The sequence below is a fragment of the Rhea pennata genome, chromosome 3 (assembly GCF_028389875.1).
Source record: "Rhea pennata isolate bPtePen1 chromosome 3, bPtePen1.pri, whole genome shotgun sequence".
Lineage (NCBI taxonomy): Eukaryota > Metazoa > Chordata > Aves > Rheiformes > Rheidae > Rhea > Rhea pennata.
The window spans coordinates 57,065,978-57,092,254 of NC_084665.1; the positions used below are offsets into that span (position 1 = coordinate 57,065,978).

General features: G+C 38.1%; 1 protein-coding gene across 1 annotated transcript in view; it reads left to right on the forward strand.

Moving 5' to 3' along the window:
• Positions 1-26,277, forward strand: part of UST (uronyl 2-sulfotransferase) — a 176,031-nt gene that overhangs the window by 113,986 nt on the left and 35,768 nt on the right. The window contains exon 6 of the mRNA XM_062572365.1: positions 24,616-24,713. Within this exon, the coding sequence (XP_062428349.1) occupies positions 24,616-24,713 (98 nt within the window). The remainder of the gene's footprint in view (positions 1-24,615; positions 24,714-26,277) is intronic.

A 26,277-nucleotide genomic window follows, 5' to 3' on the forward strand; every position in this document is an offset into this window, starting at 1 on the left:
AGTTGGTATTAATTCATTAGAAGCTGTGCAGTTCATTCCATTCTGAAGACATGATACATATACTGGGTAAAATTTTACTTCAGAACTGGATCTGGAACTTAGTAAATAGATTAAGTTCCTCTATATTTGTTGTTTTTAAAACAAACAGAAGGAAATGGCCTAGTACTTTCATACATGTGTTGGGATGTGCTTTAGGAGATTATACATTTAATTATATATATGCACACACATATGTATATGTGTGTATTATGTGTATAAAATCACACACACAAACACATCTGTATGGAAGCTGTAATCAAACGAAAATAAAAATTGCCTTTCTGTTGGGATCATTAGTCTAGTGGTTCTCTTCAAAAGGCAGTTTGTCTTTCTGAGACACCATTGGCAACCTTTATGAAAATTATTTCTGCTTTTCTGTTTTGATCATCTCTTTTTATAATTCTGTATTAAAAGGCTGGAAATGTTTTTGGATCTGTCTTCTGTCCCTCCTTGGCAAAGTCTGATTGTCGGTTGTGCTGCTCAAAATGGGTTGTTCTTGTCAGAGTAAAGCCTAGGCCAACTGCCAGTGCAATTCATTTTAACAAAAGCCAGTCATTTGGGATGTTAAGCATTTTTAAGGCTTTTGCTATCCAGCCCAATAATATAGTACATGACTGCATTTTCATCTTTTCCTTGCTGGTGAAAGGAATTCTGTTGGCATATGTTTTAAAACTCAGGTAATGGATTTTATGGCATGGTAGCTTCAGAAGTCTGCTGAATCAATTGCCTGATCCAGCTATGAAGAAAATTCGCAATCGATCTTACCTCTGCCCATGAGCCAGTGCGGCCCTTTAGCACACAAGAGATGGCTGGCATGACTGCTGTTCTCATACTTTTCCCAGTCCTTCTCAGAGATTTTTTTTTTTTTTTTTGGTAAACTAGCTGTATAGTGTGGCTCCATCTGGCTGACCATGAGCAGACACATGAAGGTGGGAGGATACAAGAAGCTTTTACTTTTCTTCATTATGCTTCAAATCAAAAGCTAGGAAAATACAGAAGTACTAATTACTTGATAATGTTGAGCTCATTGCTTAAGACCCTGAGAAGTCTGGCATTGACAGCAGATATAAACTTCCAAAATAGATGGAGAAGTTGTACATGTCTACCAAGGTCCAGCAACTCCTCTGTTTCTGGCTCCTGAAGACAAGGTTTGCTTGGAGGAAATGTGCTGAGATATTCAGGCATCAATAGTGCTTTTCTCAACCACTGGTGTACACAGCTTTCATCTCTCGGAAGGTGGTGCTGGGAACTTGGAGCCCTTTCAGTCCGTTCTTACTCAGTAACTCCTAATACTGGCCTTCTCCCTCAAAAAGTTAAGGACATGCATTTTCTTTTGGAGACCTCAGTGTGAATCTGTAGGAGAGCAGCACTTCTATAAAGTAGGCTCTTAAATAAGAGAAGAAAAGCATTTAAAATAAGGTTTTCTAAAGTTCTGAGTCACCAGACTCCTGCTTGGTCATAGCATTGTGATATCTTTGGATGGAAGCATTCTCTCCCCTCAATTCTGGTCGTTTAACAGAGGGTGAAAAAAAGAGGGTGAAAAAAAAAAACCCTTGAGGTTTTGTAGGTCTTTGAGTGCTATTTTTTAACTTTGAAAATCTGAACTACTGACATTGCAAATATCAGAAACAGATGGAGATTTCCACCTGTGCACTGATCATTTGAAATTTTCTCTGACTAGAGCTTCAGGCTTTGACTCTGTTCCAGAGAAAACAACCATTCATTCAAGACTCAGATAAGTCATTTTAAATGTTTTGTTAAAGGTCAGTGTTTACCAAAATTTATTCAAAGCCAAGAGAGAAAACAAGTCCTTTGTTCACAAGTCAGATATGGTACAGGCAGCTGCTGCAGTGTGAGACCTTCCACCCAGATTAGGCAGTTCCTTGCCTTGACCTGGAAGGGGCACCCGCTCTGCTGAAGTGAGTTACTGTTAGTCACCTAAACAGATTGCTTCCAAGCTTCTCCAAATCAAAGAGTGGTTTATTGTGTAGAGAGTAAGGGTCTGGAACAACAGCAGCCACTTCAGATAGTATCGAGCACTCTCATGCAAAGGTTGCCCTACCTTTTGCTCACATAACTTGAGAAAAATTCATGATAGTGAATTTAAATGCATCCTAGTGTATATATAGCAGGCTGAACTGAAGTTCTTAGGTTAAACACACTTCAGTAAAGCAAATACCACATTATCAATAGAGCTGTAACAGCTGTTCTTACTAAGCAAAAGAAAAATATATACCACCAGTTGATTTAGTTTAAGGCTTGAAAGTTCAGAAGGTAAGCACTCCTGATTAGAGTGTGACTACCATAAATATTTGAAAGCTTTGCATTAAAACTGTCCTTTCCAGGTGGCCTGTTAGTAATTAGTTAATAATTTGTTATTACTGCAGTGTGAGACATCAAATGCAAAAAATATGTGTAGCATTTTCCATCTTTCTTTAATGTGTGCTTAAACTTTGATCTATGACTGCTGAGGTTGAATGAAGGTGTGAAGCAGTATGAGCTTTGAATTGTTGGCTGATTTTCAGGAAATTTAGCTGTGGATGATTCTGATCTCTATTAATTCTAGAGTCACTCCACTGGATATAGTAGCATGGCTCCTGTCAGCCACAAGATCTAAACATCATTGAGCCTTATTTACCAGAAGAAAGAGGTTTTGTGTGAAAAAAAGTTTAGTAAATGAAAAATTTGTCACCTACCTAGAGGACATATCAGACTTTCTTTATAGTTAGTGTTTAAGCCTGCACCATACCTCTGTCAGGTTCAGCATAGTCTTTCAGTTTCATCTCTGAAAGTAAATATGCTTTTCCTGTCAAAAAAGAATGATAATATTCTAACCATATTCAGTCTTAGTTATGCTAAAGGTTACTCATGCGCATAATCTCATAAAGGATGATCTCTCTTTTTGTCTTTTAAATTAAATATAAATACTTAGATCATTGTAAAAAGTGCAGTAGGATCACCACAAAGGAGCAAAGTAAAATTCAAAGGATGTCAGGAAACTTTCTAGTCACAGGATCTAGGAGAGATCCTGTGGCAAAGGTTGGCTTTTCATACTAAATATTTGAATCATTATGTTGTTGAGTTTTTTCCATATAATTTAAGCAAAAGTATTGAAAATACTGAATAGTTATATTCATCCATCAATTTTTTTGTATTCCTTAATTTTGAGAATTCACTTGGATTAACTGCATTGGTTTTCATTAACATAACAGAATTACTTAGACATAGTGAATGTCTTTATTTATTTCCTAAAATTTCTATCTACAATGAAAAATAATGCATTACCAATAGCTTTGGTATTTTCATGGCAACTCATCATCTTAGTTCTTATTCTTTATTTGGATAATAAAAATATTTATTTTGCATTTTCAGTTATAATAACACATTGAACTTTCTCCTTCAGGCTATCTCTAGTTTGTGTTTTGAATTAAGTGCACAGGTAGCTTTTTAGAATGTGTTTTTACATTGTTAGAATGAGGTCTTCTGATGGGTTTTAATTGAAAAGTGGAAGATATAGTCAAATTATGTAGGTAACAAAATCTGTAAAGTTCAGAAAATGCAGGTCAATTCTAGCTGTATTATTTTCTATGTTTTAGGTGTGTTCTTGAGGATTTCAATTTGCCAGGGACATGGCCTTCAGGAGAGATCAGGGTACTGAACTGAAAGCAGAGGCTCCTGCTCTCTACTTTTGCTCTCGTGTGTGTGCTTCTGTATACGAAGGGTAGGGAGAGATTTGCCTGCCCTCAGGTTTATTTTTTTAAGTTGCTTTTCTGTATGCTATTTTTCTACTGAGCAACTCCAAAGAGGCTGCATTCAACAGCTGATTGAACCCTGGACCTTTTTGAAGGGTCTGAAAGCATGACTAAAATTGTTTAGGTTGGAGAACTGAGGCAGGAAAGATTAAAATGATCTGCCTATGTACATACAGTGCATACCAGTTATTTGGGAGTTAAAAAAAAGGGGGGGGGGAGGGAAACACTTTCAGTTACTGGATACTGAGTTTTAGTTAAGAGACTAAATATTTTAAGCACCCTTTCTGCAAGTTTCCCTAACTTACCCCTCATACACAGAGTAGTCATTTTACTCCCTGTATTATACTTTGGTGCTGAAATGATATGTTAAGTTCTTTTGACGTCCTCCAGTATGCCCTGAGCTGAAGTGCAGATTTGCAGCTGTAAATCTCATCTGAAGCTCACACAGTAGCATCAATATCCAGCGCCACTATTCAGGATGCTGGGAGGGCACTTCTCAAGCGTAGCCACCTGTCAGCTGACCCAATTAGAACAGTTTTCTTTTTCTTCCCTCTAATGAGTGCTTTTAATAGTCTCCAGCTGTTCCCTTTTCCTGCATTAACTCTTCACAGCAAAATTTATCTCATATTTTTGCAACTGCTCATCTAAAGTGTATGCTCTAAAGCACCAGGCAAACTTCTCTTTCACTTAGATTTTCCCATTCTCTATTAATAATTTATAGAACCACAAAGTTAAAGATAATTCAGACCTCAGTTGGAGGATGGACTGATTAAGCAACTTATAAAATGTAATATTAATGGAAATGTTTTCACGGCTGACTTTTAAGTTTTAATGACTTTAAATTCCAAACCAATACTTTTTACTGTTCCCCTGCGGAGTTTGCTCTTCAAATGTTGCAGCATTATGCAATTATGTGAGGGCCAGGAAAAGCATCTTACTAATCTATTTTCCTTTATTAATTTGAGTCAGTTACACATAGTAAATAATATACAATTGGTGAAAACAGCAGCATTAAAATCTCTTAAGTAATTCATAATAAATTCTTACATTAAAAACAAAGATAAAAAGATTGGAATTTTATTAATATTATGTTTTTAATTATATCATTCTGTATTGCATTCCTTCATAAGGAGGCAAGATACAGGATAACCACAACATTTTGCTTCAGAATGTAAAAAAATGACATGTATTTTGAGGCAGTTTTCTGATGTTCTATGTGCCTGAATATTTCTGGCTGTTGCAAATGTTAAGCAACTAATAAAGAAATCAGAGGCCAAGAAACAAGACAGGTTCTTAACACCACCAATAAGCAGGATGTGATAGTTAAGACATTTGTATTCATAGCAATTGAAGTAATTCATAATTCTTACTTAAGGACCTATCTCTACTAACCCAAGTTGAGAAACACAATTCTTCATTTTTATGGTGATTTATGCCGAGTTTGTTAATGGTGCCTTTATGAATGCAAAGAATACAAAATAACTCTTTTTTTTATTTTTATTTTTTTTTTTTAGTGATGGTGGTGGTTTTGTAAGTATTGTGATAACCTGGGGAGCTAGTTTTCTCCAGCTTCTTTGCAGTAAATTGGTGTTTGTAGGGTGGAAAATCCCAAATACAGAACAAAGACTCTAATATATTGATGCTGGCCTTCTAAGGCCAAAGAAACTGGATAAAGGAAGAGGGTACATTCATGTTATCTTTTCAGAGTGTGTTTTGGAGATTGAAACAAGAACAGAGGAGCATTTTTGTGTAGCCAAAGGTTAAAGCCAGCTTTTCCTTCAGCAAAGGCAGGAAAGTGATTGGCAGAGGGGGATATAATCCTCATTTCATGTGGAAAATGATGGAATTCCTGTTATCAGTCAGGAATGAGATCTTGTGTGTATAGTGGATAGTTCTATGATAGCATCAGGTCAATTCTCAGTCAAAAAGGCAGATCAAAAGCAATAGAGAACAAAACAGAGAATGACATTGTGTATAAATCTGTAGTGTAGCTGCATTTGACTTCGAACGTTTATGACCTCCCATTCTCAAAGATGGTATGGAAGAACTGGGAAAATACTCAGAAATGGGTAACAGCAGTGAGGAAAATACGAAATAGTTTCCATACAAGGAATGGCTAAGTAGATTAGGACTCTTCAGATGGAGAAGAAAAAACTAGGAGAGAGGATATACTAAAAGATAGCTTTGCAGAAGACATGGAAAAGCTGTGTAAGGAATCATTCCTCACAGTCTGTTTCTGTACAAGAACTAGAAGATGTCAACTAGAAGGAGTGGTATCCAGATCCAATAGAGAAAAGAGAGACAAGATGATTTGGACAATGTATAATTAAGCTGTGGAAGTCTTAGGCTGGAGAAAGTTGTGGATAATAGAAGTTTATATGTATCCAGAAAGAGCAAATACGGCCATCAAAGGCTATTAAATACCACGGCAAGAACTCTGTCTCAGAAAATCTCTGATGGGCAGGACAGTGCCTTCAAAAGTGTTTTGTTCCCACAGTCCTTGTGCTGCGAATGCCCAGGGCCTGGTGCAAGGCTGGGCAGGCCCTGGCACTGCAGCAGGGGAGCTATTGTCTGCTAAGACTGGCTTGTGACGGGGGGGACACGAGGGATGCTGGAAGGTGATGGAGACACTGTGTTTGAGGGACCAGGAAAAAGGGGAGATTCATGTAGAGCTTCTGTCATAAGGCCAGCAAGCTGTCTGGAGTGGTAGAGGTATATAAAATATTTTATTATTTGAGGTATATATTTGTATTTCATGTGCTAGCTAGGAGTTGTTTTATCCCTGAATTAGTGATGAACATTATTTTGCTTGTCAGTCTCTCCAACTTAAGCTCTCTCTCCTTAGACAAAGAGAGATTTACCTGGGAGTGTGCAACTTACTCGTGTGCGTGTGATACATACCGAGTTTCTCAAATTAGCGACTTATCTGAGTAACTCAAAGTCAAACTTTGTAATTGCATGCTTGTAGATGAATTCTACTATTGGGTGATTTAAATAAGATGATTACTTTTATAGATCAATGCCTTCAGTTCAATGTATTGTATCTTGACATTAAAGCAACTGAATGTTCTTGGTTGTGTACTACATAGTGGTTAGGCTGCTGCTGTCTTACATGTCTGTCAGCTCTGCCAATCAGTTTAATTTGTATAATTTCCAGACTGGCATGGAGGTTCTTAATTGTTAGTACCATACTCACTATGTTCAAATCTATCTGAAAATGCTGAATCAGAAACATATTTGAAGTATGAAAAGAATCTACAACTTTCCATGATAGTTGTGATGAATGTCCAGTTTTACAGAGTTATTAATAAATGCAGCAATATAACAGACATGTAAAATCCTGAATATTGTGTTTTGAAACATTTTTTGTACATAATTCCCAAGAAGTAGTGATCTATCATGTTTAATATGCAGTACTTTCAGAATGGATGAGCTTCAGATGTTTTGATGATTTTGCTAAGTTCTGAATGGGTATGCATATCTTCAGTTCTCCTCATCTATTTAGCATGTACCTGACTTAGAGATTGCAGCAGAAGGACACCTCTAAAGAAACGATGATGGGGTTAAATAGCTCCCAATAAGTGATGGCTTATGATAATTAGTCCACAAATAACCACCATCAACTAGAATGTAGGCTATTGGCAACAAAACCTATGAAATCTTTCTGTGTGATGTTAAATTCATAGTCTAACATTTTATGTATTATGAAGCTAGAGTGTTCTGTGCTCTAGTAATCATCAAGTAAAACTGTTGATTGATTTTTCTTTTTATGTGTCTAAAATTGGAACAGAGTGATTTTTAGAATTACAGATTTATTGTCATCCAGAACTCCTCTAATTTCCTTTTTTATTGCATACCTTTTAAAATTTATTTTTAACATCATGTTTTATATATGTTCCAATTGACATGATTAGAATTACTTCTTGAATTTTATTATTTCTGAGCTAAACATAGGTGTGACATTGACCAGCAAACAAACTGTTTTAAAAATATGCAGTCATATATAAGTTTAGAAGTAGAAGTCTTACTTCTCTGAAATGTTTTGTATTGTATTCATGTTTAATTTTAGTAAGGTTTTAAATTTTGTCTAATGAAATCATAGTAGCCTTTCCCTGGAAAACCCTACTAAATGCCTTCCTATAAATGCACTCCTCGCTAGGAGCAGACCTGTTTTGTTTTTTTCCTGGTCATTTTATGCTCTAACCATATTAAATCAGAGCTATTATATTTCCTGATATTATAAATCAGGAAATTGCAGAGCCTTTTAGTCTCCTTTACAGAGGAAGGGCAGGGAGAGACACCTGATTGTGTGGTGTTATAATGTAATTTTGAGTAATCAGACATTCATTTCATGCTGTAGATGTCAAAGCCTGTAGGAACTGACAACTTCTAAGAATGAAACTGTATTTGTTAGCCCATTTTATTTCCTGTCTGTCATTCTCCTTCCTCTTTCTTTTTGTGGTATATACATTAGTTTTCTGGCTGTCAGCACTGCCAGCAAAGTGAAATAAACGGAAATCCTGATCTCTAAAACTTATTTGGCGAAGCAAAGCTAAAGCTTTCAGAAGGTGGAATTGAAGTGAAGATTCCAGTATCCTCAGTCGGCAGAATCACCTGGCCTGTGGGATGTGGGTAACGTGGTAAGAGATAGCAGTGTTTTCACAAAAGTGGTTTTGTCTGTCTTGTGCTTTAGCTGTCTGACACATTCGCTGCTGACACATTCAAGTTACTATGCAGTGTTAAAATAGTACTGTTATACCCTGAATGTATTCTGAGCTGTTTATTTGTCTCATTATCATTAGCTTAAACTGTGTGTGTCATTAACCAGATACTTTCCTAAAATGTATTTTTTGGAGGCAGTGGGGACTTCTCTGTTGACTCCAGAATGCTGAATCACACTTGTAAACTATGTAGTTTTAAGATGATAAAGTAGTTGATGAAACCAAGTGAAAGCAGAGATAACAGCTTGTTGCAGAAGAAAAGGGATATTTGGTGCCCAGGCATACTCAAGACATAGTTTATCCTATTTCTAGATTTTCTTCCCTTCTGAAGAAAAGAAGCCTTCTTAAGGCTTTTTCCAGGCTGAAGACTTGAAATACACTACTGAGTCCTGGTGCCAGGATCACTTGGACTCAAGGGCCTGATGTACTGCTTGTGGCCAGCACCCGGGCCTCTGCTCCCTCATGTCCGGGCACACACTGGGAAAGGTGTGTAAGTGTCTGAGTGTGTCTTGGGATGCAGCTGAGGTGCATGTCCACACCTGGGAGCTAGGAAGTACTTTCCAGTCCAACAGGTCAGGCAGCACCTGCAGAGCCTCCCCAGCTTCTTGCATGGCTGCCTTCATGGCTCCTGCATAGCTGTTCAGCTGCGTAAGCACGCAGCCTTTCAAGCAGATGTGTGTGCTGAAAGGTCACTGCAGAGGTTTCTTTGAAATGCTAAAGCCAGTATGTTTTTTTTTTTCTACTCAGGCTAAACAAAACTACTATTTCCTGCGACCAACAGGTCTTCAATCATAGCAACCTCTATGCCAGTACCATCTGTTTGGCTAATGTCTGACCATGTCTTTAAGGTTTTGGTTATTACTAAACCTTGGCATGCCTCAGATGCCTGCTCTGCTTAATTTCATAATATCACCTTTCAAGTTAGGTATTACTAGATTTTGAATCAAGAAGGATGAGATGGAGCTAGAGAGCTGGAAGGAGGAGAGAAGAAGGGGTCTTGCTGAGGGGAGGGAGAAGTTTCAGATCTAAGCCCTCAGTGCAGGGATCACAGTGTTTTCCAGGATGGCAGTATCATTTGTTCAGGTCTCTCTGATCAAATGAGGGAATATGTAAGAAAGTAAAGACTGCTTTTATTTAAGAGATTGTGGTCAACAGTCACAGTAGGGACATCTGATCAACAATAAATGTCATTATCATGTGAGATTCCGGGGCATCGAGGGCCTTTGATCTGACTCGCTTGTGCCCTCAGAGCAGCACTTCTTCCTGTTTTAGAGCACTTGCTCTTTACCCTTGGTGTAAAAGAAGTTGTCTGCACAGTAACTTTTTCCTTATATGGGACAACCCTGCGTGTGCACCTCCAGTTATCAGCACTCTCTGCCTCTCTCATGAGCATTAGAGAAAGGACCTGCATTGGTTTCTCTGCTTCTGTAACATCAAGTATCTACATGCTGCTTTTGTTAGATTAAGACTATATAGTGTTAGTAGTGAATCAGTTTAATGCAAGACACTTAAATTTTAAGTCTTACGTTTACAATATTGTGAGTGCAAAGCTGTATATGCTAAGAGAATAGTATAACTTTTTTCATTTGAAAATAAGATTGACTATAATTCTTGACTGACTAAACAAATGTAAATAAAGGAGAGAATCCTTTGTATGATAGTGAAAAAGAGGCACAGACATGCCAATTTTGTTCTTTGTTTCTGTCTCATTACAGAATGAACAGATCTGAACTGGGGAATAATTTCCCAACAAACAGATGTTGGCTGCCTAGTCTTGCTTTGTTTGGTTGAATATGCTCCTGTGAGGTAGAAATATGCATTTGTGTTTCTACAAAACAACTTTTAAATAGATACCAAACGCCATAGGTTTTTGTTGGCAACTGGATTTGGATGTTCTCTCCAGTTGCCTGGCCCTGCCTGGCAAATGATGGGTGTGCTTTGCCACAGGAGTGTTCTTCAGGTGTCAAATATTCCAGAAATCAGATTTTCCAATTTGACATAAAGGATATTGCTGCAGATGTTTGGGCATTTTTTTAAGAGGGTTTTCTTTTTTTGAAGAGTGAAACTTGTATAATGAGGCTCTCAGCATTCTAATAGTTTCAATGAAATGAACTTTTTAGTATGGAGGCTCCAGGCTGGTATTAAGTGTCCTCCCTTCTCTTTTTTTCCCAGTGGGATATGAAAGGATTAGGAACATTAGACAATAAGGCGGTGGGTTGGCTTAGCTGCCAGACCAATAAGCAATTACCATCAAAAGAGCAACTGGCAAGTTTTGTTGTTTATCACAGTAGCTTTGAGAAGAATAATGACTTCGGTGCCCTGAGACAAGGACTGATTCAAGTCACAGGTTCTGAGGTGTATTGGCACCTTAATGAAATGGAAATGCAATGGAAAAAACCCAGGCATCTGAGGGATACTGATAGTCACTGAGAGTTCTTCAGAAAGTTGTGTGTGACCTGATTCCTTCAGGCTTTTTCTGGTGTATTTTGCCTGAACTGAAAAAGTAAAAGGCAGTTTTAAATAAGTTGCTGAAACAACATTGCCAGAAAAACAGATTGTGATAAACTACAAACCTGTATGTCTTGACACTGAGTGGGGTTTTGGGCCATGAGGCCATCATTTCCTTATATTCAGTCAAGTAAGAAATTGTATTGCTGCTAGGAACACATTTTCCTTTCTTTCTAATAATTTCCTCCCACCTCCCCTTTTTAAAGAAAGAAATGAGAGGGAATGAGACAGATACCAACTGTTTCAAGTGCTTTGATTTTTTTCTTAAGGTGACTATTTAAGTTCAAGTAACTTCACTCAAAAATCGTGTGCGACACTCAGACGTGTTGACTGATGATGTTGCGTGATCATGAGCTATCACAAGAGGCAGTGAAGGCCTGTCTTAAATGAAAATTTAATTCTATCTCAGAATAAGCAGTAAAGCTTCTACATCAATTGAGTCCATAAAAATTTTTAACTTAGGGAAAATTTTTGAAGGAAAGCAATGTTTCATTTATTTTTATTCTAAGTGTTCTTTTCCTTTTCCTTGTTGCCTAGGATTTTCAAAGCTCCTATATCCCTTGTAATTATAGTTGCTATACATAAAAACAAACAAAAAACAACAAAGGTGTATTGATGATTAGTTATTGCTGTGGGCTCTGCAAATGGACTGCATTGTTTCAGCAAAGCTGCCTGCTGCTCTGTGAGTTTTTGAAACACAGTCTCATCAGGTTGCCTTGAACACAACTTTTTCCTATGAACTCTGATCCAAGCAAAGCCAGCCGCTGTTCATAACTAAGTTTGTCAGGAGTAATTTCCTTTTTCTTAGGGAAAAATCCTCTAACCAGTGGCAAGTAGCAAACTTTCCATGGTGAATATGTTTTGCTAAATTTGATTTTTTCAGAAATTAACTTTCTTTTCTCTTGAAAAAAGAAAAGAAAAAGCCCTACACATCAGTGGTTGGAGGGAAGAAAAATAGAAAAAAACTCTCAGAATGTAATCCAAGGAGATGACATCTCTGAGAAAAAGAAAGAGAAAAGCAGATTTTTTTGCTTTCCTCCCCAGCTTCAGGCAGAGTTATTAACTTCCATGAGATTATACCTGATCTTGTTATTTGCTGTTTTTTTTGAAGCCCAGCTCCTGGAATGAAGTGACTGAAAGAATCTAAATGTGGGGAGAGGGACATGTTTCTGTTTTTCAAGGTTCAAAAACATAAGAGGCAAAATTTATCATACCTCAGAATCCTGTAGTTTTAGAAGTTTGTCTTTCATAGTGCTTAAACACTTGAAGTTGTCTATGCATGAAGCTGCCAGTACAAACTGAAGAGTGAAATCAGTATGTTTGTTCTGTTTTATTTCTGTTACTCAGAATGACTCTGCTACAAATAATGCAAAATATTAGTAATTTCCCAGGAAAGCACTAGAGCTGTTCAGCAGAGGGAACACTATAAAAAGGGAAATTGAATAGAGTCAGTATAATAAAAATCACCCCTAGTTGCAGTAGCGGGGAAGCCACATGCGAAAGTAGCACGCTTTTCTTCTCTTCACAATGAATGCAATGAATGACTGAGGCTTCTGTGGATCTTTTTATTGAGAGATGAAGGAACAGATTTGAAATCTTTAGACACTGGGCAGAAATCTAGTAAGAAAACGGAATATAATACACAGTACACGTTTAACTCTTTTCTCAGCATTCAAGAGAGGGTTGTAGTAGAGTGCTACTGTAAGTGTGGTAGGTAGAAGACATTTAGACCTTGGTGCTCTGAGGAAGCTTGTTAGTTTTTCTGTTTGACCAATACTGTGCTTTGATGATTTATCATCCAATATAAGAAATGAGCAAAAGCAAAGAAATTTATAACCTCTTCTATATGGTGATGATCGTACACATTCTCATTTTTTAGTAGGAGGTAAGAAGTGATTTGTCTGTATTCCTGGACAGTGTCATTAATGTCACTGGATTATTTCCAGTGTGTGTCACAAGCTGTTGGGTGCAGTCCTTCTCCCTTTAGCATCAGTGGCAGGAAACTGTATCACTGGAATTCACAAGAGTAGTAAGTTTAAGCTATAACTGAGCAGTGTGTGGAAATAAAATTTTTAAGATACATCAGCTACTCAGTGTTCATTTTCTTTGGTAAGAGTTGTACTGTATCTGTTGGTGAGAGAAGCTTAATAGTAAAAAGAGACATTTTCTGAAGCCTGCAGTGAGGGGCTTTTTGAGATTTATTGTAACATGTCTTTCCTCTTCCATGTACATATTTTTTTTTCTTTAGCTTTTTTGTGAAGAAGTTAAGAATTTTCTACCCTAATTTGTGTCACATGAACTTCTGTAACAGTATGTGCAAATGGAGCGATCCCTCCTGTTTGTTCTGTCTCTGTGTTGATGACATGTCTAAGGTAGTAGCATTAATATTTAATGCTCATTGCAAATGCAATTAATTTCCTTTTGGCTGACGGATTGTTTCTCTCTAGTTACATCTTTAACATTCTCTGATATTTTAGTCAGCCCTTTTTATCTTCCATGTCATTAAAACTATTTCTTTGAGAAGTTTTACTAAAAAGTCATTATAATGCTAGTTTCAGGTTGTTGTGGTATTAATAGAACTTAAATATGTTTCTGTTAGTATATGAGAGTTTGAGGTTTTTGCTAAAATCCACTGAGCATAATTTCTGTATGTGCAGTCAGGTCTTAAGGGAAAGAGGACGTTCGACCTAGGAAGGAAGACGTGAGAAAAATGTGAAACTATAGAAATTTCTGTTATAAAAATAGGCTTTCTGTATTGCAACATCTATGTAACATTTTGAATAATTTAAATCTCATGACATCTGTGTGAATGACATCTAGTGTCCTCTGTAACTCTGAGAACTTTCTGCTCTCAGCCCTTTTTGAGAACTGAGCATAAGAACCACTTGTACCAGGTCTGACATAGGCACCAGTAGCCCAACTAGAAAGAGGATACAGCTTCCCTGTATGCTAGGGAAAGACTATTGGACATGGGGAAACATAGTGTTACTTCCATTCCAATATCTTCCCAGCTTCTGACATTCTTCAGCCTGCAGATTTCCTAACCCAGTTACACCTGGATAACGCAGAACATTTAACTTAAAAAGACAAAGATGTTCTAAGAAGTTGGAGAGAGTCCAGAAGAGCAACTTAAGGAGGAAATACTGTGTAGAAATATAAATCTTCAGATGAGTAAAAATGTGTTATAAAGAGGATGTGCTTCAGTTATTCATTGCATTCATTAAACTTAAGACAAAAAGGAGTTGTCTTAAGTTACAGGGAGGTGTTTTCACATCAGAGATTAGTAAAGAATTTCTAACTGTAGGAGTAGTAAAGCACTGATATGAGTTAGAGAGCATATGAACATTTTTATGAACAGAATGGAGAAATATTTGACAGCTGTAGTCAAGATAAACTTATTTCTTCCTTAAAAAAAAAAAAAAAAAAAAAAAAAAAAGGTGGACTCAATGCTCAATGGCTTCTGAAGGTACTCATTTTTCTGTTTCAATTAAGGCGGCAACGTTTCCTCAGTGGCCCAGCAGCAGCCCAAAGTTCACCGTCTGCCACGTTCAGGCAGGGGGATGTGCCTGTTACCGTATGTGACCACTCCTGCCAGTGATAACTTACTTCATGGTACGCTGCCAGCCCGTTAACTTCATCGTCGTAGTCACCAGGCTGAGACAGCGATCTGTAGCTGAATAACTGTTTGTGCTCCAGAATTACCTTTTGTGAGCATAAATTGCTGGCTTTATCTGTTAACTCACTGCTTTCCTCACAAGCATCTGCTGACTAGCATCCAGCCACTCAGTCTTAGTGAGAGTTGAGAAATCAGTGCAGTGGAGAATATTTCCTGTTCTGCATTTGCAGAACTGAAAATATCCCATCCTTAATTGATTTTAGTAAGGGTCATCATCTGAGCAAACTAATTTTCCAGGTTAATTTATGAAAAGATGTTAGTAAACAGAATTAACAGATGTACTGTCTCGTACTGTGTCAGTGCTGTTGGTTGCCAGAGAGATTCATTCTCGATTGAAGTTTAATGGTTCTGTATTTTTGATCTTCCCTGGATCTGTACCCTCTATAACGGGACTGTTATTTAATGTTTATACATTTCCTCCAGCTGGCAGGCAGTCTCTCTCTCTCTCTTTTTTTTTTTTTTTTGGCATAAATTCTTTCCTTTTTTTTTTTTTTAAATATATTTCCCATCCTAAGAAGATCTGAGATGAAAAATGCAAAAGTGATGAAAGAGAAGGATATGAGAAGGTCATCATGATGATGAAGTTCCATTCTAATTAGTAAAATTTGTCTTTTATAAATTGATAATACAATGTCTGATAAAAGAAGAGAATAATGTACAATGAGCAAATATTTAAGTATATGTTTTTATAAATTAAATAATGATCTGCAAATGGATTTTATGTTTGTCACATACAAATAATGGTGTTGTGGGCAGAGTTGATCACCTCTGCTATGTTAATGCCAACAAAAGTATATATATGAATGAATAATTTATGCCTGTGCTAAGTGGAAAATGTAGACAGCTAGCAGAAGACGCTGTTTTGTTAGCTGCTACTTCACTTGCTAAGATGCCAGGAAGAAGAGCTGAATACATTGTTGGCAGAAAAAACAGGCAAATCAGTCCAGCCGAAAGAGTCCACCAAAAAGAAAAATGTGGGAATTAAAGTTGGCAGGATATTTGCTTATGTGGTCTGGGGAAAAAATGAAAAACATATACTTTGCCAGAAAAAAGTGGAAAATCAATTCAAAGAAAACCCAGAATTACCCCTTACAAAACAACCTCCTCCCCAGAATTCTTTGCTGATGTAAAGACAGCACAGTTGGAATCTAAGCAAGCCATAGTCTTGCTTAAGCTATGGTTTAAGCATACCAAACTACCCTAAGTTAGTTTTAAAAAGTCAAGTTTCCTTGTTAGAGCAACATTTAAAGGAGACTTACGTGAACCACGCTTCCAATCCTAACACTTGTCCAGATTTTCATAGTAGATTTTTCTCTTGAATAGTTGTACTTCTACAGTACAAGCTTTTATAGTTGAAGAAAAACTCCTAATATGAAATAAGCTGAAGTTTCATTAATTTGCAAGTTTATCCTACTAATGCTGTTACTCACAAAAGCTATCATAAATATTGAGGAGTAGAATAAGAGATGCATATAGTCCTCCTGGTATTATCTGTATTGGTATTTAGGGTTGACCTCGAGATCCTCCTCACTGCCAACCTTCCCGTAAGCTTCCCGTCCCCATCCTCTCCCTCAAATGCAGTATTAATATGTGTCCAAGCTGCCCTGGACTGTATGAAATAGAAATAGCTAGTAATAAATCTTGCAGACATAGGTGAAAAAGGCTTAGCAGAAGCAATTGCTGCTGTTCAGTGGTGCAGTGCAGTGGCATGCTCTGCCCACACCAAAGAAATGGGTTCTCAGGGGGTAACCCTACAACCAAGAGCTGAACTCCCTCCAGCCACAGGAGTGAGGGGTGAAATGCTGCTGGGGCCGACAGCTAGTTTTTAAAGTGTGTATTTCTTTAAGGAAATAACTTTCAAAACAGAGAGATTTATGTTCCCCTCTTCCCCTTTTTAATCTATTTTTCTCACCTACGTGGTTGACTTGCTTCAGTTCTCCATATTGGGTCATTGTATGAGTCACTGGACATATCAAATACGTGTCAATCTCAGAGAGGGCACAAAATATATTTGGAGCCCCTTAACTGGCAGTGACTAACGAGAGTGACAGACCAATACGGAAAAGAACTAACGTGAGCATTTGAACGTTGTTTCTGTGTGTAGTTGCCTTGTTTCCCCAAAACAATTTTGTATTCATGACTTCTCATCAGATGAGTTTCACAAATAAAGCTGTGAGCACTTACAAAAACAGAGCAGGGTCTGTCCTCCGAGTCATCCTCGTTGTCTCCTGGTGGCTGCCCAGGGGCTTTGTGCGAGGCGCAGGGTTGGCCTTAGTAGTCCTTGACTGCTGACATTAACGTTGTGCCACAATCTCTCAATGTTCACAATTTCTGCTCTCCTGTTTGAAAACTGGTCGCTCATACGCTAGAATCATGATGGTGGGTCTTAGATGAACAGCCCTACCTGTCAAAGTGAATAGTGGACAGGTGGTTTGCTGACAGAGGGGTGGTTATAGAAAGCATTTGAAGAATAGGGAAAAATGGAGAGGGAGTCAATTTCCAGATAATAGGGAGTGACAATCATTGGAGAAGAAAAGTATTCAGCAAACCATTTTTAAGAGCACATTAGCTTGTTTTACAAGAGGACTTCTGTTTTTAAGTGACCTTTAGGTAAGGTGGCTGGAGGAACACCTTTTGCATCAAACAAACTGTCACTACGGGGTGCTTTTGCTTTTCCTACACGCTGCTGCTAAGAGTACCTGAAACCTTTTAGAGGATGCTCTTTTGATGTTTCTGGTTGTTATATTGTATCATTCACTATGAGTACACTGTGCATTACAGAAGTATTGGTGATGAAAGGCTGATTTTTCAGTTTTTCTCTTCTCTTTATTCTCTAGTTGCTTTTGCTGCTACTTTTTTATACAATGCATGTAAGATGGAGAACAGTTTGTAGAAGAAATGATAATGATGCTTTCCTGGGAATTTAAGAGATCAAAGATTTTTCAAAAAGCATATTTCAGCTACTGACAGATATATGGAAGAACGGAATTTGAATACCTACAAAAGTATGAAATATCTGTGCAGCCTTTTGAAAAGCTATACAAAAGCATTTGGAGTTGTCTTATAAAAAATAGACATACGAAGTGAGAAAGAGTTGAAAGGAATATTATCTGTGACTAAAAACTAGTTTTAGAATGGAAACCCTATCTCAACTTTAAATGCAGTGTTTGTCAAAGATAAGGAGGCATCCATTTTGTCTTTGTTTGGATGGACTTCAGTCCTGACAGCAGGTGGGCACACACGTGAGCTTCATATTGCCATGGTCAGAGCATCTTGGCACAGCAGGTGGTTATGTCCCAATACCAGTGAGAAAAGACCTCATGATCTGGTGACCAACTGTTTCCCCATCATTGCAGTGACCACACTAACAAAATACCTGAAAGATACGAACCATGTGCCTGAAGTCACTTGGTATTGCCTGCATCACTCCCGTGGGACATATACTACAGCAGTTGAATAGCAGTGTTACAGTGGAGATTATGACACTTCTGTGAGATGGGCTGAGACAAGCCCATTTTGCTCACTGTCCTAGAAGAAGACTGACCAAATTCAGGGAAAAAGGTTTTCTGTTGCTTTGCTGAGCTGGTGGAGCTTGCATAGGAGTCAAGGGGCCATCAGAGCTAGTGTGAAGGGGTGGTTGGGCACAGAAACCCTCAGCTAGATCAGCTCTGCTGTCTCATGGAGCTCCACCCTGAAGTACCTACTTCTTGCTTGGGAGTCTGCCTATGGCGTCAGAATAAACTTGGTCAGCTTGTCGCAGTCTCCAGAGGAAATTTAGATGTCTCATAAAACTCCCACACAGTTTGGCACAGCCTACTACAATTGGCAGTCCTTCTTGGAGGGGCTAAATAGCAGAACAGCATGGGCGAGAAACCACTCAGCTTCAGCTGTACTGGCAGTTGGGAGGTGATGGCCAGCGCCTGGGGACCTAAAGATGATCTACTGCCAATGCTGTTTGTCTATGTTCACAAGCAAGTACCAGATTCCTCCAGAATCTGAAACAAACAGGTTTTAGTGATACTGTACAGCTCTAATTATCCAAATAGTTGATTGAGATTGAATAAGAGTGTAAAATATCACCTAAGTAAAAACTTCTTTACTTAGGGTTAAAATTATGTATTGTGTTGTAATTTTATTTTCCAATAAAAATATGTAAATGACTTGTGTTGCTAAACAGCAAACAAGAGGTCGTATTACATTTGTATTTGAAAACTCTAATTCCAGCTATAGCTTGACTTTCCAGCACCTTTGGAGCAAGGTATGTATTTCTGCAGCCTTACAAAGTAGGAAATCAAGCCTTTCCTTCTTTTGATTCTTATTTACATTTGCAAGCTGTTTTCTGAGCTGTCTTGTTTCCATTCTCTTTCTCATTGGCTACTCAGAATTCCTTAGCCAGGGGTCAGAGTAGTCAGTATTTCAGTGTAGTGGTATTTAGCTCATACGATGCAACGCTGCCATAAGGATATAATGGTCAGCTTGACCTCTTTACGAATACAAAGAAGTATGTGAGAAAACATTTAAAAAGCAGTTAGGGGATTCTGAGAGCTCTCAGTAGAGCAGAAACGTTTTCCTTGGCTGTCTATGGTAAGGACTAGACTGTACTGTGTATTAAGAACAGCCTTATATGCAGGAGAGATCACCATAGACTGGGCTCACTCATGGGTTTTCCACATAATTTTATTTAATTTCCTTTTATGGTTATGTTCCTACTTGAAAGGTATTTATTTAGTTCACTGCTTCTTCTGTGGCCTTCATGACATACCTTAACTTCACATCTATTACCTTCAGATTTAAGTAAGGAACATACACTGTGAATGGGTTGTGAGTAGAGTCTCTCCTGATTGCATCACAGAAGTTGCAAGTATCCCAGTCAGGCAGGGCACAGAAAGACTGTCGTATTTTTCATTTTGATTGTGAAAGAAGGAAAGGCTATTTATATGACTTCTCATAGACTAATGGAAAATTAATGGAAAAATATTTGCAAGATACGTAGGTATTTGAGTTATGATTCCTCATTTTATATTGTTAGTGATATTAAGAGGAATTGCCATATGTCAATGGCAGAAGATGGCATTCCTGTAATTTTTGGTTGAGACAGTGAGAATCAACAAATAGGGAATGTTTTTAAGCCCAAGAATTTTTTTTTTTAACTTAGGTGCTCCTAAGTAAGGAAAAAGGTGAGTATTTCTATTAGTATTGTTGGGATTTTATATTAGAAAAATACCCAAACTTTCAAATCTAAGATCAACCTTTTTTTTGTCTGGTACAGTATTTTCAAGGGTTGTTAAGTAGAGCAAACTTTTACATGTTAGATGAGCAGACAGGGAGGTGGATTGAAAACTGGCTGAACGGCAGAGCTCAGAAGGCTGTCATCAGTGGCCCAAAGCCTGTTTGGAGGCCTGATGTTAGCAGTGCACCCTGGGGAGTCAGTGCCAGATCTGATCCTGTTCAACTTACTCATCAATGACAGAGTGCTCCCTCAGCAAGTTTGCTGATGCTATGAAACTGGGAGGACTGGCGGATACCCCGGAGAGCTGTGTTGCCATTTAGAGGGACCCCATAGGCTGGAGAAATAGACAGACAGGAACCTCATGATGTTCGGCAAAGGGAAGTGCAGAGTCCTGCCTCTGAAAAGGAATAACCCCATGCACTAGAACAGGCTGGGGGCTGACTAGCTGGAAAGCAGCTCAGCAGAGAAGGGCCTAGGAGTCCTGGTGAACAACACGTTAACCATGAGCCAGCAATGCGGCATTGTGGCCAAGAAGGCCAATGGCACCGTGGGTTGCATTAGGAAGAGCATTACCAGGTCGAGGGAGGTGGTCCTTCCCCTTCAGCTCTGGTGAAGCCACAACTGTAGTGCTGGGTCTAGTGCTGGGTTTCCTGGTACAAGAGAGAGAAGGATCTACCAGAGTGAGTCCAGTGAAGGGCTCCTAAGGTGATGAAGGGCCTGGAGCGTCTTTACTATGAGGAAAGGCTATGAGAGCTGGGAGTGTTCAGCTGGAGAAGAGAAGGTTCAGAGGGGATTTTATCAATTGTGTCAGTGTCTGAAGGGAAGTTGTCAAGAAGATGGGGCCAGACTCTTCTTAGTGGTGCCCACTGACAGGATGAGCAGCAGCAGGCACAAACTGAAATGCAAGCAATTATGTCTGAATATGAGGAAAAGCTTCTTGCTGTGAGGGTGACTGAACACTGGAGTGAATTGCCCAGAGAGGTTGTGGAGCCTCCATCCTTGGAGATACTTGAAAGCTGTCTAGACACAATCCTGGGCAACGTGCTCTAGGTGACCCTGCTTAAGCAGGGGGTTGAATTAGGTGATCTCTAAAGGTCTCTTCCAGCTTCAACTGTTCTGTGATTCTGCGAAAATTAAAGACTTACTGTTTTACAGCAAATGCTTTGAAGTTTACAGTTTTATGATAGTATTCCCGTTCCAGAAGAAATTTCTCATCCAAGAAAATTTTTTAATCCTGTGCAGACTTTCTCTTATTCCATATATGAGCTCACTATGGCTAATAAAATGATTGGTTTCTTACTAACTTGGAAAGTAAACAAAAATATTAATAACCTGTCTTTGATACATTTCTAATAGATCAGTAGTCTGGCTGGTTCACAGACCAATATATTAGAGCAGGTCTTTCATATGAGAATCGGTCTTGGGGAAGAAGGAAGTAGACATTACTGATGTAGTAGTAATAGAAAGATAAAGCTTTATGAAGAAAATTGTTTCTGTTGTTACTTGCAGAAAGAAGCCCAGAGGGTCCGATAGATGGGGTAGGGAGGGGGCCCAGGGATGGTTCCTGAGAAACCCTGTGTCCTTGTGGAGACAGAAACTCAGCTGAATGCGATCAGTGCGGATTATAGCTGATAGCTGGGGAGTAAAGAATTCCTCTTTAGTGTTGAGGGGTGTGATCAAAGTAGCTCTACTGCTTTCATTCTGAATCTTTTTCGGCTGTATTTGAATGATTTTTTTTAAATGCTCTTCAAGTGACCTGAATGAGAAAAGCTGTGATCTCTCACCTTGGGTTTTTTGTCTCTGCGACAAAACTATCTGCTCTAAGACCTGTGTACTGCTAGGGAAACAAGCTGTAAATGGAAAATGTAGCATTAACATTCTCTAGGATAACAGAATAACATTGACTAAAATAATGTAGTTTCACTACAGTTTTTTGTGCTCAGAAGAAAACAGAAATTCCTATAAGTCATGTCAGCAGCAAAAAAAGAGCTTCATTTAGATATGTTTAAGTTTTGTAATAATTAGCACACTGATAAATGTTTCACACTGGAGTATACCTCAGGCCACACTTCTCTTTTGTCACGCCTCCTGATGAAAATTTTGATTTCACGGATCATGAAGCTGCATAATTATCATCAAGTAAAATCTCCTTGGAGGGTATGGGTGGTTGCTGGTGATTTATTTCACAAATTGTGAATACATTAAAATATGAAAGGATAGCAGGTGCTGCAAATGTATTAGAACCATCCAGCAGCTGTAATGCCTATCACATGTCAGCAAGTAATGCTGCTTTTTACAGCAGCAGTAATAAACGGAGATTAAAAAGGGGCAGTCCTTTGACCACAGAGCAAAGCTGGTGCTTCTGCTATCTGGAACATGAAAAGCATATTTTGTTCCTCGACTGAAAAATTGTAGGTTTGTTTAAAAACGTGCTTATCCTTTATCTTAAACCTCTGTTGAATCAGTGTGGGGAAGGAGGGTTTTCCACTTCAATCCTTTTGTTCCGTTCACAAATCAGCTTCAAGGGAAGTGCTGCTTCTTTCAGTGATCTTCCAGCAGTTCACACCAAAAGAGTGCACTAAAAATCTGGTCTTGGCTAAACATAAGTTACTTAATTGTTAAAGCTGCTGGATTCTCCATGTGAATGCATGTTACTGCTATTGTGTGGATGTTTTCTCTGTTTATCAAATACCTCTTTCAGAAGAACAAGTAGGTCCCTGTTACTCTTTTGTATTGAATAGCAAGACTTATTTGTCTCGGAGAATATTGTTTTCTCACTGTATTCATTATTCTTGTGAAGAAATCATATAGCTATGAATTAATGCTACTTCACCTTTGCACAGGAGTAAGGGAAGAGGATCAGTTCTGTATTGGTTGTTGCTATTTTTTTTAATCTTATATGTTTCTTCTCTTTAATTAATCCACTAATCAAGCATAAGCTGACTTTTTGACATAATTTAAAGTATTTCAGAACAATGTTTTAGCTATTTATAAGTTTATTGCAGAGTTCTGCAGGTTCTTAAGAAAACTGTAAAATATGTATCCCTGAAAACATCTTTAATACTGTCTACAGTAAAAAATACAACGTCCCTTTACGGAACTGCATTTTCTTAATTCCTCTGTGTTAAAAAGTTTTTGGACTCGCACATAAGGAAGAACACCGTATTTGTGTCACCGATGGATTTCTTAGTAATGTTTATAGCAATGAGAGCAAAGCGGGTGGAAGACAGCTTAAAGAAAGAAACTTAAATTCTAAAATTCACGTTATGACCTTCAATCGTTTGGCATGAATCTTCTGGCAAGCCGTGTTAAGTATGCTTGAATACACTGAGGGTAACAAGACGGATGGAATATTTGTATCCCAGTTGGCAATTTTTACATTCACAGAATTTACAGCCCAGGATCTTCTGACATGTTCAGAAATTCTGATTTACATAAGCGTAAGACTGGAATGGAAAAGGGAATGCTCTTTAAAAGAACTTACCAACCCAAATCTGAAACTAATGAAGGTTAGCATGAGGACTTAAGTTCTGGGAGGAGCGAAACAATTTTTCTGAATTGAGGTCTCAGGATGCAATGCTGCTGTAGGCAGCCTGCTTCCTGAGCTGCCATGGGAATTTTTGTTTCTCACTGACACTGGAAATGCTCTGAATGTCTCCCAGACTGGTGAGGAATTCTGGCTCTCAGATGGCATATTATCTACTGAAATATTTTCAATCGTGTTTTATTTACTTGATGAAGTATATATTTGAATAGTCATTGGTTTGTTATTAACGTGTGCAGCCCAATTGCTTGTAAAAGCAGATGTGTTTAAACAGGAATGAAGGAAAAAAGATTACTTGGAAACAGGTGAGATTCTTTCATCATTGCTTATGTTGTATTACACTTTTTCTTTCTCCAAAAGTCTCTTTCGAATCAGTGGATCTTCCTGGAGAATGAGGATACTTACGATATTTAGGTATAGTAGAATTCAATCCCATTGAAGGTGTCTTTACTACTGAGCTAAAATAAAATTAAGAATGGAGTGCAGTTCCTCAGCATTCAGTAGCATACCAAGTCTTAGAAAAATGATGAAAAGTTCCTCCTTACATGAACAGTAAATCAGAAAAATGATAAAGAGTTTCTAATCAGCTCTTTTCTCAGGAAGGGTTTACACAAGAGGGTCAATTCTGAACATCTGAGGAATATACTGAGTTGTAATCGAAGGTGATATAGGCTGTCATATAAAGAGCAAGCATTTGTTTAGTGTAGTCATTGTATGAGGTAGAATAATAAAAAACAAAAATTGATGTTTCAATTCGATTTATTCTGACTACTTCAGGTTTCTCCAAGAGTATATCTAGAAAGAAGAAGAATCAGAAAATAATGTTCTGAATATTTTAAATATTTAATCTGAGGATCACTTGTGTGTCCTGATTTGAATCATGCATTAATCCCAGTATAAAAATTCTGTGATCTGCAGCAAGGCATCATAGCACAAAAGAACTTCTCCCCCCCCCCCCCCTTTAGCTTCCTAATAAAATTTAGAAGTATTAAAATGACCAAGTTATTTTTAAGGTATGTGGTATGACCTCAGCACAACTCTTTCATTCTGAGATGACTGTATGAAATATGAGATAAAGAAACAAGTGTTAATAGAGTAGGGAAAACACAGTCGTCAGACTCCTTTTCTTTTCTTGTCCTCCACAGGATATCAATGTATGTATCCTTGAAAACTACCCTGAATGTTCCAATCCCAGGTTATTCTACATCATACCATATTTCTGTGGACAGCACCCAAGATGCAGGTAAATGTATAGAAGCTATTTGTTAAGTGATAGCCATTGCCAACTTTTTCTTAGAAAGTGCTAAAGCATAGGCAACAGCTATTCGAAGCACAAAAGAAAAGTGTATGTTTAACATGGTTGTATGGGGTAATTGCGTGCATATATTTTGGAGTAAGAAGGGGGATGTAAAGAGTAATGTCCTTTTTTGTTGATTTCACACTTGAATAATTAAACAAATCTAGATATATTTATTAGGTTTTTACCACTGCTCCATAATGGAATAATTATCTAATAATTATGCATATCTTCAAAAATTTTTTACAAAAGCCAGGCTTTTTTGTAGCAGTGCTAAGAAGTGAAAATGCGTTCATTCCCAAATCCCATTTTCAAAGTGTCTTTGCTGTAGATTCCTTCAAAAACGTATTTTGGGCATAAATGAGAGTCTATTTAAGAAACAAAATACATTCATGACTTTAGTTTTGTTCCTTTTTTTCCTTAATGTATTTTGAAAATGTTTATGGGTGTATATTTAACTTGTATATGTGAGTAGTCCCATAAACAACAGTGACATGCATGAATGCTTTCACAAGTCTCTAGGGAGTTCTGAACAGTATATTGAAATACTGTTTCGTAGCATATTATAGGTCCATTTCCTGCAGTTACCACAAGTCTGAAAGGTAGCATGCCTTTAAAATTAAATTTTCAAGATCAGCTTCAACATTACTACCTCTTCAGCTTTATCCTGACATAAGGAGTCAGACGATAAGACCTGCTTTTTTAAAGAAGTCATGGCCTTACTAGGAGTACTTGATGTTCTGCCCGCCAGAAGAGTAGGACATGATTTTAAGAACATAATTTCAAAGGGAGATCCTAAATGCATGTGGGAATTTGCTGGGACAGACCACACAGTTTCCATAATGTTACCAGATGTCTATTGCTCAACTGAAATACGTGATGATTGTCTGTTCAGACCCAAGGCAAGAGATGAATACATACTGGTTTTGGCCATGTGGTGGGTACACATCCAGTCACGTTTAGCAGCACATGTGCACATTTCTTGTTGCAAGATTAGATATGTGCTTGTTGTGTTACATAGCCGGTCTATATCTTGGACAGGCAATGGAGATGCAGACAGTCATGACTTGAAGGGACTGTATCAGGGAATAGCTTCTAACACTATTTGTCTGGCCTGCAGCTAACTTCTTGCATGCCAGTCACCAAGGAAAATGTTCACTAAAGTGAAGGCCACAGACAGGGTGAGCAGACTGGGTATGTTGGATCCAGCCCTCATCCCTGCTATCCTGGATGAAGAGATTATCAGATTGTGCATCCCCTTCTGTCAGCTGATTTCTCATTGGGCTCTCTCTTGCCTGTCAGGCAGACCACTCTCAGAGCATGGTTATCCAACAAAATCCACTTAGGATTGAAAATAACAACCTTGCTATGTTGTGTTCTGTGACTTTGAAGATATGAATGAACTCCCTTGTAGCAGAGAGGAGATGGTCAGGAAAACATCCCCCTGTGCTTCCCCCATGGGATCAGGAGCAGATCTCACATGACTGATCACAGCACAAGTCCTTGTCTT